The following is a 15,770-nucleotide window of genomic DNA, read 5'->3' on the forward strand; positions in this document are numbered from 1 at the left end:
AGATAGATAGATATGAGATAGATAGATAAATAAATAAATAAATAGATGATAGATAGATAAATAAATAAATAAATAGATGATAGATAGATAGATCCTTTCTACATTTCCTCTTTACATCACCTACTCTTAGTCTTGTTTTATGAATCTTTCCTGTGTGAGATGAGTATGAGCTCGGTAGGATTTTTCTCTGGCATTACTCTGATATGTTAGTCTTTATGATATATTGCTTCACCAGGTCTGTGATTGAGAATTCATAAAAACATTTTTTCTATCCAGCAACAGATCAGACAGAATAGCAAAACAGAATAATACCCTCATATCTAATCCTGTTTTACGGAAGTCATTGACTACTACTATGGAAGAAATGGAAGATATACAGACAAAACAAAGAGGCGCAGAAGGTATAAGGCCGAATAACACATCAGAGAAGCCCAAATCTCATAATATTACAACCGGCTTTTAATATAAATCTATCTATATCTCAAATCTATCTATATCTCAAATCTATCTATCTATCTCATATTTATCTATCTATCTCATATCTATCACATATCTATCTCATATTTATCTATCTATCTATCTCATATCTATCACATATCTATCTCATATTTATCTATCTCATATTTATCTGTCTATCTCATATCTATCTATCTAGATGCAAAAATGAATTGCAACACTCATGTCCAGGTGAAAATTTGATTATTTTATTCCATCCAAGGTGCATCGTTTCGGTCGCCACATGCGACCATTTTCAAGCCTTCGGCTGTCTGGGCATGCTGGGAGTTGTAGTTTTGCCAGAGCTGGAGACACATTATTTGGATAAGCTGGAGACACACTATTTGGATAAGCTGGAGACACATTATTTGGATAAGCAGGAGACACTGATCTATCTAAAACCCATCATGATATATAACTCTTAATAATATGACTGTCTCCCTACCAGGAGGAGCTAAAAACATTGATATTTAAATATGACTATTGATTTATTGAACAGGTCAATATTGCCAGGTATTTCCTGATGTAGCCATTTTTACATTTTAAATCTGTATATGAAAAAAATACTGTATAAATATATATATATAGTATTTCTTTATATACAGATTTAAATGTAAAAATGGCTACATCAGGAAATACCTGACAATATCGACCTGTTCAATAAATCAATAGTAATATTTAAATATCAATGTTTTTAGCTCCTCCTGGTAGGGAGACAGTCATATTATTAAGAGTTATATATCATGATGGGTTTTAGATAGATCAGTGTCTCCAGCTCTGGCAAAACTACAACTCCCAGCATGCCCAGACAGCAAAAGGCATGCTGGGAGTTGTAGTTTTGCCACAGCTGGTGGCACCCTGGTTGGGAAACACTGGTCTATCTAAACGAATACATTGGCCTAGATTAACTATTTCCTTCCCAACATTTCAATGTTGACATTTGCAACACAACTTTGGTGCACAAGATTTTAGCAATGGCAACAACACAAAAAAGAAACAGGAACAACCAACCACCCCAGAAGTTGCACTTTTAGACCTAAAACAGCCATATCTATCTAGGTAGGTAGCAGTCGCACCCAGGCCCAGGTCCATTCACCCTTTTGCCAAATAAGAAGACATTGGTATTATAAATGGTGCATGGAAGAGAAGGGGCCTTAGTAAAGATAGATGAGGTCCCAGGAGCTTCATGTCTTTCTATTTAACATCTATTCATCTAATATTAGGGCGGACACTTTGAGGGTCACCTGCATGATCACATTGATTCCCCCCCCCCCCCCCCCAAAAAAAAAACAACAGCACAAAAGATGCCATACTTGCTGCATCCAAGAAAAATTTAGAAACCTTTTTGTGGTGTAGAGTCACATGATGAAAGAACCACATGACTTGTAATAAGAAAAGCGCAGGGGATAAAATATAAAAAAAAATAGATAGATTGATATAAGATGGATAATAGGTAGATATGAGATAGATAGATAGATAGATAGATAGATAGATAGATAGATATGAGATAGATAGATATGAGATAGATAGATAGATAGATATGAGATAGATAGATAGATAGATAAATATATATGAGATAGATAGATAAATAGATAGATATGAGATAGATAGATAAATAGATATGAGATAGATAGATATATAGATAAATAGATAGATATGAGATAGATAGATAAATAGATATGAGATAGATAGATAAATAGATAGATATGACAGATAGATAGATAGATAGATAGATAGATAGATATGAGATAGATAGATAAATAGATATGAGATAGATAGATAGATAGATAAATAGATAGATATGAGATAGATATGAGATAGATAGATAGATAGATAAATAATTATGAGATAGATAGATAGATAGATAAATAGATAGATATGAGATTGATAGATAGATAGATATGAGATAGATAGATAATAGATACATATGAGATAGATAGATATATGATAGATAGATAGATAGATAGATAGATATGAGATAGATAGATAGATATAGATATGAGATAGATAGATAGATATGAGATAGATAGATAGATATGAGATAGATAGATAAATAGATATGAGATAGATAAATAGATAGATATGAGATTGATAGATAGATAGATAATAGATACATATGAGATAGATAGATATATGATAGATAGATAGATATGAGATAGATAGATATAGATATGAGATAGATAGATATGAGATAGATAGATATGAGATAGATAGATAATAGATACATATGAGATAGATAGATATATGATAGATAGATATGAGATAGATAGATAGATATAGATATGAGATAGATAGATAGATATGAGATAGATAGATAGATATGAGATAGATAGATATATGATAGATAGATAGATAGATAGATATGAGATAGATAGATAGATAGATAGATGTGAGATAGATATAGATAGGAGCTATATAGATAAATAGTAACTAGCTAAATACAAATATCCAGTGTATAGACATATAATCCATCATACATATATACTTCACCTGACGACAAGGTTTATTTCTCTGCTACAAAGAAATGTATTGAAAACAAAGTATAAGACTTAATAATAAACAATAAGTAACATATGACATATTCAGTGCATTATATTTCATATCTGACATCACCTGGAATAGAAGGATCAGTCATAAAGTTCTGGAATGTCTGAAGTCAAATAAAAAGGTCATAAAATATCGACGATGAATAATACTACATGTATCTCTCAAGCCCAGAAGAAAAGTTGGGTTGTCTCATGTAGGAATTGTTATTATACTGACAAACTCCATTCATCTGTGGGGCCGGTAATGTCAGCAGTTGTTCTGTGTGTCCTATACAGGCTGCAGGCCTCATAGAAAGTCTATTGGATGCGCCATAGATCTGGGAGTTATTGGGAGAATAGCTGGTCTGGGGCACAGAGATATGAGGAGGTGGAGATGAGGAGTAGGAATAGGTCAGGTTGGAAGACATTGGATTATTAGATCTGTTCATTAGTGACCCTACACCGGTGGGGCTGACAGATTGAGTCTGGAAACAGGAGAGGTCCCCCACAGAGCAGCTGTTGCCCATGTTCTCAAGGTCCCCATTCAGCCCAATGGAGTGATGGTTGAGTTCTGACCCTGGAGATGGTTGCATCATGGACTGTTGGTTGATCAAGCTGTCTATGCTGAACATCCTGTGCTGACCTTGGGCAGGTCCACCAGGGGCTTGGTAGTGATGTACCATGGCTGGGTGGTGGTGATGTGAAGTTGGGTGTATCTGGTGGTTGTAACCAGATCCCACACTGGAGTAGAGGCTGTTGGGAAAGGATGGTCTTCCAGTAGGAGTTGGGGTAAAGGCACTGCTGTTCTGCATGTATCCGGGGTAAGTAGTGATATCTGTCCTCTTGAACCTCTTCCTCCTCCTTAAGAAGCTTCCATTGTCAAACATGTCCTCTGCTGCCGGGTCCAGGGTCCAGTAGTTGCCCTTCCCTGGGTGGCCAGGTTCCCTGGGGATCTTCACAAAGCAGTCATTGAGAGTCAAGTTGTGCCTGATGGAGTTTTGCCATTTCTTTGAGTTTTCTCTGTAGAAGGGGAACCTTTCCATGATGAACTTGTAGATACCCCCCAGGGTGAGCTTCCTCTCTGGAGAGTTGGCTATGGCCATTGCTATCAGAGCTATATAGCTGTAGGGAGGTTTCCCCCTTTGGACTGGACGTTTTCTTCTCCTTCCACCTGAAGTCTGGATATGCTCCTCATGTTGTCCAGGATTGGTCTCCTCTGAGGGGCTACAGCTGCCCTTGGGCTCACACTTGATGGAAACTCCTTCCTTGGCCCTGACTGAGCCTGGTGACTCCATGGACAGGTTGGGGGAGCTCCCCATAGGGCTGGAAGCCTCATTGGGGGATTGCTGAGAGTCCACAGTCATGGTGCACATGCCTGAGTAGTAGGAGAAATTTGCCAAATTCATAAACAAAACCTTCTCAGATTCCCCTCAGTAAATGTCATCTGGGTTCTCTCCAGACAGACCAGGTGCTGCTCTGCCTCCTCCAACCTGTCTTATATATCACACAGCAAAAAGCCTGGCGCCTCCCAATCCCCAACCCCATGTCATAGCCATTCATACAGTGCCCACCCCTAATGGTCCTAGATAGCCTTTAACCCTATGCAGATTAGCCTCAGTCCTGGGACTGCACCCTGCCACTTAGCATTAGCTTCTACTATTAAACTGCTGTCTCTCCCTTTGGAGGAACTACAAATGCCTGCATGCCCTCTGCGCAAGGTATGCCAAATAAATACTAGATACAGCTGGTGTGCCAGGAGTCAGATGCACAGGGGGGCACAAGAACCGGCAGGTGAACTGGCACAACTATAGTAAGTAAGGGCACCACAACTATAGTAAGTAAGGGCACCACAACTATAGTAAGTAAGGGCACCACAACTATAGTAAGTAAGGGCACCGCACATTGTCTGCCATATAGAACTTATAATAGTAATGAAGCTGAGACAGTGATCCCAGGATACAGGTGGGGGATCCCCCGGAGATCGGGTAATCTGCTCATCTGTTCGATTATTACATCGACGGCCGATGAAAAAAACAATAAAAACACTGAAATGGGATAAATAATAAGGAAATAGATATTGTATTGTAGAAAAGCACAATGCCTCCAGAAGATCACATTCTCTACATTAAAGTTTGCTCCATATGTAATCTTATATAATATAATATTGTTAATATTTATATTTGAATTGCTTTATAATATTTAATACATATTAAAATGTATAGCGAATACATAAATAATATATATATATATATATATATATATACTGTATATAACTAGTAGTTTAATAAGTATTATTTATTTATTTATAATGATACTATTTTTATGTTTTTATAGTAAACCCTATAAATAGGAATAGATAGATAGATGGACAGATGGATAGATAGATAAAAATACAATACATAGGTATGAGATAGATACATAATATATAAATAAATAAATAGCAGCTAATTAGATAATAGATATTATATAGATAATAGATAGATAGATAAATAGATATTATATAGATAATAGATAGATATGAGATAGATAGATATTAGATAGATAATAGATAGATAGTTAGATAGATAGATAGATATGGGATAGATAGATAGATAATAGATATATATTAGATAGATAGATAGATATGAGATAGATAGATAGATAGATATTGGATAGATAGATAACAGATAGATAGTTAGATAAATAGATATGACATAGATAGATAATAGATAGATATTAGATAGATAGATAATAGATAGATAGTTAGTTAGATATATAAGAGATAGATAGATAATAGATAGATAGAGATAGATAGATATTATATAGATAATAGATAGATAGAGATAGATAGATATATATATGAGATAGATAGATATATAATATATATATATATATATATATATATATGAGATAGATAATAGATAGATAGATAATAGATAGATAACAGATAGATAGAGATAGATATATATGAGATAGATAGATAGATAATAGATAGATATATATGAGATAGATAGATAGATAATAGATATATATATATATGAGATAGATAGATAATAGATAGATAGAGATAGATAGAGCTATATGAGATAGATAGATAGATAATAGATATATATTAGATAGATAGATAGATGATAGATAATAGATATATATTAGATAGATAGATAGATAATAGATAGATAGATGATAGATAATAGATATAAATTAGATAGATAGATAGATAGATAGAAGCTTGTATCTTGGGAAGAGATCTAGTGGATTAGGCGGATGAGGTCCTGGATTACTGTACTTGTGAATAGCTCCTGTACAGGGAATGTTAATGGGTATCTCTGGTATTTAGGGTATTATTTCTATGGTGGTGAATGGAGACTTAGTCCTAGACCTGAGTAATCGCTTCTCTTATCAGATGGATATTTGTAGCCTCCATTGGTGTCCTGGGAAAATAATTCTATTGTATATTATGTATAGAATACTGTAACCCCTTGGAAGTGAATAGTGATCTGTCCAATAAACACTGTGGACATTTACAGTAATACTGAAGAACTGTCATCCAGGACATTGGGTTGTATGGGAGATCTCCTTTGACATAGGGTTATATCTATATTCCCATGGGCATTTTTCACTGAAAAACAGATGAAAATTTTGGGTAAAAGTTTGTAAAATATATTGCACAATTCATAGGTCCATGTTAGTGACCATTAGTCCTGTATTTGACCATTAGATGTTAATACTGATTGAAAAAAAATGTGTGAAAACAGCAAAATATAAGGTAGAAGATTTGCTGGGGGCTCTAAAAAATGAGAGGAACAATCTGATTGGTTATGGGGGACTATTCCACTTTGGCTTTGTATTAGTTTTGATACATCTTTCCTGTATATTATTGTTATGTACTGTTTACTATGTAACAATAAAGCACATTTGAAAAACTTGTATGCTTTGGTTGATACATTTTTATACTGTAAACTGGAGCAGTATTACAGCAGTGGTCTTCAACCTGCAGACCTCCAGATGTTGCAAAACTACAACTCCCAGCATGCCCGGACAGCCGTTGGCTGTCCGGGCATGCTGGGAGTTGTAGTTTTGCAACATCTGGAGGTCCGCAGGTTGAAGACCACTGTATTACAGGATGGCCTGGGGTTATGTATGTATGTGTATATACTATGTAAATATAGTAGAGTTAAATTGTGTCAACTAAAAATATAGTAGAGTTAAATTAACCCTAACCAATCCCCTTATGAGGATGGGATATGAGGTCAGGATATGAGGTCGGGATATAAGGACAGGACATGAGGACAAGATATGAGGAATGGATACTCCTCTCCCACAAGGTTTAAATGGGGTATTTTTTATTTGACTATACTACAGGGGCTGTAAAGTTAGTGTAGTTCATAATATAGTGTCTCTACCTGTGTGTGATGGTGGTCTCCCAATTCTTCTGTGAATATCGCCCCAATATTTATTTTTAACAGCATACAAAATTACTCAGGTCTCGGGATTTCCCAGGTTGCAGTGCACCGAGACCTATCATCACTAGTCAGGTGATCAGAGGGAGCCTACTATCCTGCTTCAATTTTGCAACAGCTGTAGGCCCCCTGGTTAGAAAACACTGTGTTTCAATGGGTGGGGTGGCTGATGTGTGAAAGGGAGGAAAGTGACCTCATAGTTACAAGCATGGAACTATGGGATGTGTAGTTTAGAGAACAAAATCCAACAGGAAATACCCAGTTCTGGCAGGTATGTACTAAAATCACCTTATGGTGGATAACCCCTTTAAGTAGGAAGACCAGAAAATGCTGTCTACTCTGCTAGTGTATGTATAAATGTATATATATATATATATATATATATATATATGTAAATAAAAGTAAAAATATAAGAAAACATGTGTGACCTATCTAGTGAAATGTGGTTATCTGAGGATAAAATAAAATTTCTGCCTTCTTTAAAGATGTCCGGTGCGGACTATTCTTATTCCGTCCTGCCCGGGCTGCAAAAAAAAAAAGAGAAAACAAACTTTCACTTACCTTCCTACGTTCCCCCGGAGCTCCGCAACAGCTGATCGGTTGGCCGGGCTTTCTACTTCCTACTTCCCTTAGCCTGGGACGTCACGCGGCGCTTCAGCCTATCGCCGTCCGAGGTGGGACATTGCTGCGGCCCGTGATAGGCTGAAGCACCGTGTGACATACCGGGCTAAAGGAAGTAGGAAGCAGACAGCCCGGTCGATCGATCAGCTGTTGCGGAGCTCTGGGGGAATGTAGGAAGGTAAGTGAAAGTTTGTTTTCTCTTTTTTTGCAACCCGGGCCGGATGGAATAGGAATAGTCCGTACCAGACATCTCCTTTAAAGGAAAACTGTCAGCTTTCTCCCCCCCCCCCCCCCCACTAACTAGTGGTACTGGCTAGTAGTGCGGGGGATGCTGATCAGTTTGATCCTTACCGTGGCCGGATCTGCCGCGCCGTTCGCTGGTTATCGTCTATTTTCAGTATATTTAAATGAGGTGTTAACTGGCACTCTGACGTCAGTGCCACCGGCCGCAGCGCTGCCCAGCTCATCAATATTCTCCCTCTTCTCCCCGCTCTGTAATGAAAAGAGAGGGGAGGAATATTGATGAGCTGGGCAGCGCTGCGGCAGGCAGCACTGACGTCAGAGTGCCAGTTAGCACCTCATTTGAATATACAGAAAATAGACGATTAGGGCCGAACGGCACGGCAGATCCAGCCACGGCAAGGATCAAACTGATCAGTACCGCTGGTTAGTGCAGGGGAGAAAGCTGACAGTTTTCCTTTAAAAGCATCATCCCTCCAGGTTGTGTCTGGTATTGTAACTCAGCTCCGTTTAAGGGGTTGTCCCACCATTAGAACATTTTCCCTACCCACAATACAGGGGAAAACTATCTAATCACAGGAGGTTTGACCTATAGGACCCCCACCTGTTGCAGAATAGAGCGGTAGTGTGCACGGTGCTACCAGAGACAGCCAAGCCCTATACTCGGCTATCTCCGGCAGCTGCCATAGAGAATGAATGGAGCGTTGGGTGGGCTTCCATGTCTTCTACTTCATTCTGATAGGAGACTTGAGACCTTGTTCGTGTCGCCCATAGGAATAACTGAATGAATCTGAAGGACAGAACTGACTGAAGAAGCAGAAGGATATAAATGGCGCATCCATATAATAGGAACATTTACGTACAGACAACACTTTCTATCGCCTACTCATCCATTGGGTCCATGAAATAGTTTACCGGAAATGTCTTGTTCTGGGTCACTGAGTTATTGGTTTGTACATGAGCAGACGTGACACATGGACAGACGTGACACATGGACAGACGTGACTTATTCCCCCTATATCCCCCTCCTCAGGAAGTGCGCAGCTCAGGTGATGGGTTAAGGGTCACGGCTACATCTGACCTGACATTGCTTGAAGCTTTCTGCTGTTTCCATAAATGACTTACACAGGATTTACACACACCAGTAAACAAGGACATAACGACAGTGGTCCCTCAACATACGATGGTAATCCGTTCCAAACGGAACATCGTTTGCTGAAACCATCGTATGTTGAGGGATCCGTGCAATGTAAAGTATAGGACTGTGGTCTACAACCTGCGGACCTCCAGATGTTGCAAAACTACAACACCCAGCATGCCCGGACAGCCAACGGCTGTCCGGGCATGCTGGGAGTTGTAGTTTTGCAACATCTGGAGGTCCGCAGGTTGAAGACCACTGGTATTGGAGGTTATACTCACCTGTCCCCGCCGCTCCGGACCGTCACCGCTCGTCACCGCTGCCCTGGATGTCGCCTTCCATCGCTGTCGCCGCGTTCCCGTGATGTCCCTGCCGCCCTGGAACGTCTCTGCTTCCCCGGCATCCTCGCTCTCCGTCGCCGCCATCATGTCGTTAAGCACGCCGCTCCTATTGGATGACGAGATGGTGTGTGCAGCGACGTGTTGACGACGATGGAGAGCACCGACGATGCAGAGGATCCCAAAGAGGACGCGCCGGAGCCCCGAGGACAGGTAAGTGATCGTCAGTGGACCACACGGGGCACCGTAAACGACTATCTGGTGGCAGCTGAAGTAGTCAGTGCTGCCGGATAGCCGTTTATGCGATGGCCCCGACATACAAAAGCATCGTATGTTGAAATGATCGTATGTCGGGGCCATCGTAGGTCGGGGGGGTCACTGTATAGGCATTCCATAAGATGCACTTACAACTGTGCTCTTCCCTTGCTCTAAGGGCAGTGACCTGACACTTTTTGCACTATGATCTAACCCCTGAAAAATCATTACACTTTCACTGTATTGCAGTGTTTCCCAACCAGCGTGCCTCCAGCTGTTGCAAAAGTACAACGCCCAGCATGCCCAGACAGCCAACAGTGAAGGGGATGCAGCAGAACAAGAGCATTGTTTTCCCCCTTCACTCTCATAGTCGGTGGGGATACCAGAAATTGGGAATCCCCCTTAAAGGACATGTCCAGTGCTCACTTTTCTTATTGTATCCATTCCGAGCTGCAAAAGAAAAAAAGAAAATAAGCTTTCTCTTACCTGCCTACGCTCCCCCGGTGCTCCGGTACAGGAGTTCGATCCCCGGGCTGTATTCTTCTTACTTCCTGTTAGGCTGGGTTCACACTACGGTTTGTAACTACGGTTCCCGTATACGGCTGGGAGGAGGGGGGGCGGGGCTTAATCGCGGCGCCCACACTCAGCCGTATAGGGGAACCGTATTTAATGTATGTCTATGAGCCAACCGGAGTGAACCGCAGCCTCCGGTCGGCTGCTTTTTTGGCCGTATGCGGTTTCCCGACCGCAGGCAAAAACGTGGTCGACCGCGTTTTTGCCTGCGGTCGGGAAACCGCACACGGCCGAAAAAGCAGCCGACCGGAGGCTGCGGTTCACTCCGGTCGGCTCCTAGACATACATTAACTACAGTTCCCGAATACGGCTGAGTGCGGGCGCCGCGATTAAGCCCCGCCCCCCCTCCTCCCAGCCGTATGCGGGAACCGTAATTACAAACCATAGTGTGAACCCAGCCTTAGCCCGGCACGTCACACGGAGCTTCAGCCTATCACTGGCCAAGGTGGGACATTTTTGCAGCCTGGAACAGATACAATAAGAAAAGTGAGCACCGGACATGTCCTTTAAAGGGGTATTCCAGGTATTTGTTTTTTTATTTGACTATGCTACAGGGGCTGTAAAGTTAGTGTAGTTCATAATATAGTGTCTGTACCTGTGTGTGACGGTGGTCACGCAATTCTTATGTGATTTTTGCCCCAATATTTATTTTTAACAGCATACAAAATGACTCAGGTCTCTGGATTTCCCAGGTTGCTGTGCGTCGAGACCTGACATCACTAGTCAGTTGGGCAAAGGGAGCCTATCCTGCTTCAATGAGTGGTGTAACAGAGAGTTAATTTTGCAACAGCTGTAGACACCCTGATCAGAAAACACTGATCCTTTGAGCTTATTTGTGCTGCAATGGGTGGGGTGGCTGATGTGTGGGAGGGACGAATGTAACTTCACACTAGCATGGAACTATGGGATGTGTAGTTTAAAGGGGTACTCCGCTGCCTTGCTTCCGGAGCTCCGCTCCCCAGCGTACGGAAGTTTACTGTTCCGAATGCTGTGTGCGAGCTTCCGTGTTCAGAGCCGCCCCTCATGATGTCACGCCCGCCCCCTCGTGACGTCACGCCCGCCCCCTTAACGAAAGTCTATGGGATGGGGGCGGGAAGGACAACTCTTGGATAATGGGGGTCCCTGCAGTCATATCCCATCAATCGGACACTCACCCCCTATACTACATGGGTAAAACCTTTTTAATACTGTCCCATAGTGGCAGACCCTGCAGCTGCTATGGGGCCCTTCTGCTGGTTGGTCCCCTAATCCTTAATCTATTGGTAAGAAACTGTACAGAACTCCTCTCTCCAGAAGGTGCACTTCTGTGCGGTCCTAGCGTCTGGATTGTCCGATGCGAAGCCGTTTTCAGTCAGAAGATTGTACATGTCCATTCTTCTGACGGAATCCACGAGTAAAATCCCATTAAAGTCGACGGGACTTAATTTTTTCCTGTCGAAATGAGTTCGGAGCACAACTGACGCAGAATGGATGCAGAATTTTTGCGCTACATTTTTTTAACGGAGAATTGAGAGGTTGATGGTTGTAGTACTGATCCTCCTCCAGATTTCTTCTTCAAATTCCACACCAATTCCTCATCAAGCAGAAGATGGCAGATTTGCTTAATTTTTGAACCAATATAATTCCACGTCAGTTCCTCAGTGTGAACATACCCTAAGGGCCCATTCACACTACGAATTTTCCTCTCCGGAATTCCGCTTGGAAAATACGGTGCAGCAGCCTCCCATTGTTGTCAATGGGAATCTGCTGCACCATTCACACTAGGGAATTCCCTGGTAGACTTTCCGACATGGAAATTCCGGACCCCAGATGAAAGAATGAACATGTCCATTATAGCTTTCCTGTAGGGCATAGTTTTCCAACCAGGGTGCCTCCAAAGGCTGTCCGGGCATGCTGAGAGTTGTAGTTTTGCAACAGCTGAAGGCACCCGTGTCGGGAAACACTGCTGTAGGACATGAGGCCAGTGTATGATGACCACAGACCTCACCATTGAACCAGGGACGGTTCTGCCTATAGGCAAAGTAGGCAGCAGCCTAGAGCCTTTTTACTTTTAGGGTGCGTTCACACACTCTTTGTTTTTGTGGGTTTTCCGCTGCGTATTTGAAAGGGGGCGGGCTCTTCTCGGCTATCCGCAGCAGATTTTCCACGGAGGAATTTACGCTGCGGAAAATCCGCTGCAAGCCCCATTGAAGTCAGTAGGGACTGCGTCGGATTTTCCGCACCGTAAATTCCACCGCGGATAATCTGCTATGAACAGCCGAGAAGAGCCCGCCCCTTTCAAATACGCAGCGGAAAACTCGCAAAAACAAAGAGCGTGTGAACGCACCCTTAGGCTGGGTTTACACTGTGGAATTTCTGGGCAGAATTTTTCAGCCGGAGATCGAGCCGGCGGCACTACACTACGGATTTTCCTCTCCGGAATTCCGCTTGGAAAATGCGGTGTAGCAGCCTCCCCTTGTTTTCATTGGGGTTCTGTTGCACCATTCACACTAGGGAATTCCCTGGCAGACTTTCCGACATGGAAATTCCGGACTCCAGACATGTCCGTTATTGCTTTCCTGTAGGGCATTATTTTCCAACCAGGGTGCCTCCAGCTGTTCCAAAACTAAAACTCCGGCTGTCCGGGCATGCTGGTAGTTGTAGTTTTGCAACAGCTGGAGGTACCCTGGTTGGGAAACACTGCTCCAGGCAGAAAATCCGCTGCAAGCCCCATTGAAGTCAGTAGGGACTGCGGCGGATTTTCCGCACCGCAAATTCCACCGTGAATAACTGCTATGAACAGCCGAGAAGATCCCGCCCCTTTCCAATACGCAGCGGAAAACCCGCAAAAACAAAGAGCGTGTGAACGCACCCTTAGGCTGGGTTCACAATGTGGAATTTCTGGGCAGAATTTTTCTGCCGGAGATCGAGCCGGCGGCACTACACTATGGATTTTCCTCTCCGGAATTCCGCTTGGAAAATGCGGTGTAGCAGCCTCCCATTGTTTTCATTGGGGTTCTGCTGCACCATTTACACCCATTGGGAAACACTGCTCCAGGGAACCACATCAGCACAATAATTGAGGGAGGGTATTGACCAATGTGTCATGGAAAGCAAAGGGGAAATATACACCAGACCCTTCTGTCCTGGGGGGCAAAATCAGACGCCTTTATAATAGGCCTACGTGATTTTTGCAATGGGGCCCCTTTTACCTATATGGGCCACTGACTGCAGATCTGTCATTCTTATGGATTCGATGCTCTCCCAGGTGACCCTACTCATCTCCATTGCTCAATACTTTCACCCCTGTCCAAAATACTTGCTGTCAAAAGCCGTGAGCCTCATACAGTCAGGCGGGCGAACAGACAACAGGCGGCAGCCGACTCCCCCCGAGCACTTACCATATCATTGTGATAGTTTGTAACAAGTTAGTTCTTTTGTGTCCTGTTTATTTGCACATTTTTTTTCTTTTTGGTAATGTGTGCGCTGCCGGCAAGTTAGTGCTAATAACCTGTAAGGAGGATAAGTGTTTGTTGCCCGGGGCTTTCGCGCGCTGTCTCTGGCCATTTCCATGGTATTCTATCAGATGGACACTAATCTCCCCTATTAGCTGAACAACCCCTGGAAACAATGACTTGTGAATCCGTCATTAAGGAGCATCACGTCTGACACCTTCAGCCAGCCCAGGGAAGACTCCTGAGGTTAACCCTGTGGGTGCTGTAGACCCATGAAGGGTAGGGTCACATGTGTCCTATACTGCTGCATATTCGCCGCTGCAGATTTTCCTACCTATTGAAGTCAATGTGCGCAGCTGATTTTGCTACCCATTGATTTCAATGGGTAGGAAAAATAAGCATCAGCAAAATACGGTACGTGTGACCCTACCCTAAGGCTGGGTTCACACTGTGGAATCTCTGCCGGAGATCGAGCCGGTGGCACTACATTGCCATCCCCAATGCGGACTACATTGCCATCCCCAATGCATTTGTGAGCAGATCTCCCAAAAGATCCACTCGGATATGCATTGCCGTCTATGGGGATGGCAATGCAGTCAGCGCGGGCCTAGTGCCGCCGGCTCGATCTCCAGCAGAAATTCTGCCCAGAGATTCCACAGTGTGAACCCAGCCTAAAAGTACAAAAAATGAATAAATAAATAAGATTAAATTCGGCTTGTGGGGGGTTCAATGCAGCGCTGGTGCAAGGATTTTTGCCACCCTAGGCGAAAGCTAATTTTGCCGCCTCTTGACCCTGTCCATTGGATCCTTTGACACCCCCAACCTTACTACTGGGGTGACACACTGTAACAAACCTCCTCCTCATGTAATCTCCTTACTACTGGGGTGACACACTGTAACAAACCTCTACCTCATGTAATCTCTTTACTACTGGGGTGACACACTGTAACAAACCTCCTCCTCATGTAATCTCCTTACTACTGGGGTGACACACTGTAACAAACCTCCTCCTCATATAATCACCTTACTACTGGGGTGACACACTGTAACAAACCTCTACCTCATGTAATCTCCTTACTACTGGGGTGACACACTGTAACAAACTTCTACCTCATGTAATCTCTTTACTACTGGGGTGACACACTGTAACAAACCTCCTCCTCATGTAATCTCCTTACTACTGGGGTGACACACTGTAAAAAAAACTCCTCCTCATGTAATCTCCTTACTACTGGGGTGACACACTGTAACAAACCTCCTCCTCATGTAATCTCCTTACTACTGGGGTGACACACTGTAACAAACCTCCTCCTCATATAATCACCTTACTATTGGGGTGACACACTGTAACAAACCTCCTCCTCAAGTAATCACCTTACTATAGGGGTGACACACTGTAACAAACCCCCTCCTCATATAATCACCTTACTAGTGGGGTGACACACTGTAACAAACCTCTACCTCATGTAATCTCCTTACTACTGGGGTGACACACTGTAACAAACTTCTACCTCATGTAATCTCTTTACTACTGGGGTGACACACTGTAACAAACCTCCTCCTCATGTAATCTCCTTACTACTGGGGTGACACACTGTAAAAAAAACTCCTCCGCATGTAATCTCCTTACTACTGGGGTGACACACTGTAACAAACTTCTACCTCATGTAATCTCTTTACTACTGGGGTGACACACTGTAAGAAACCTCCTC

The 15,770-nt window shown here is 42.6% G+C and overlaps 1 protein-coding gene across 3 annotated transcripts in view; it reads right to left on the reverse strand.

The window, feature by feature from the left end:
• Positions 1 to 2,990: 2,990 nt before the first annotated feature.
• FOXE3 (forkhead box E3) overlaps positions 2,991 to 15,770 on the reverse strand; it is a 65,722-nt gene continuing 52,942 nt past the window's right edge. For 2 of the 3 annotated variants that reach the window (XM_056530141.1, XM_056530140.1), the window contains exon 3: positions 2,991 to 4,395. In XM_056530141.1, the coding sequence (XP_056386116.1) occupies positions 3,191 to 4,393 (1,203 nt within the window). In that variant the 5' untranslated portion in view covers positions 4,394 to 4,395 and the 3' untranslated portion in view covers positions 2,991 to 3,190. Of the gene's footprint in view, positions 4,396 to 9,739; positions 9,878 to 15,770 lie in introns of those variants that run through there. The other variant, XM_056530142.1, reaches the window with a different exon arrangement.

The sequence above is a fragment of the Hyla sarda genome, chromosome 7 (genome assembly GCF_029499605.1).
Source record: "Hyla sarda isolate aHylSar1 chromosome 7, aHylSar1.hap1, whole genome shotgun sequence".
Classification (NCBI taxonomy): Eukaryota; Metazoa; Chordata; class Amphibia; order Anura; family Hylidae; genus Hyla; species Hyla sarda.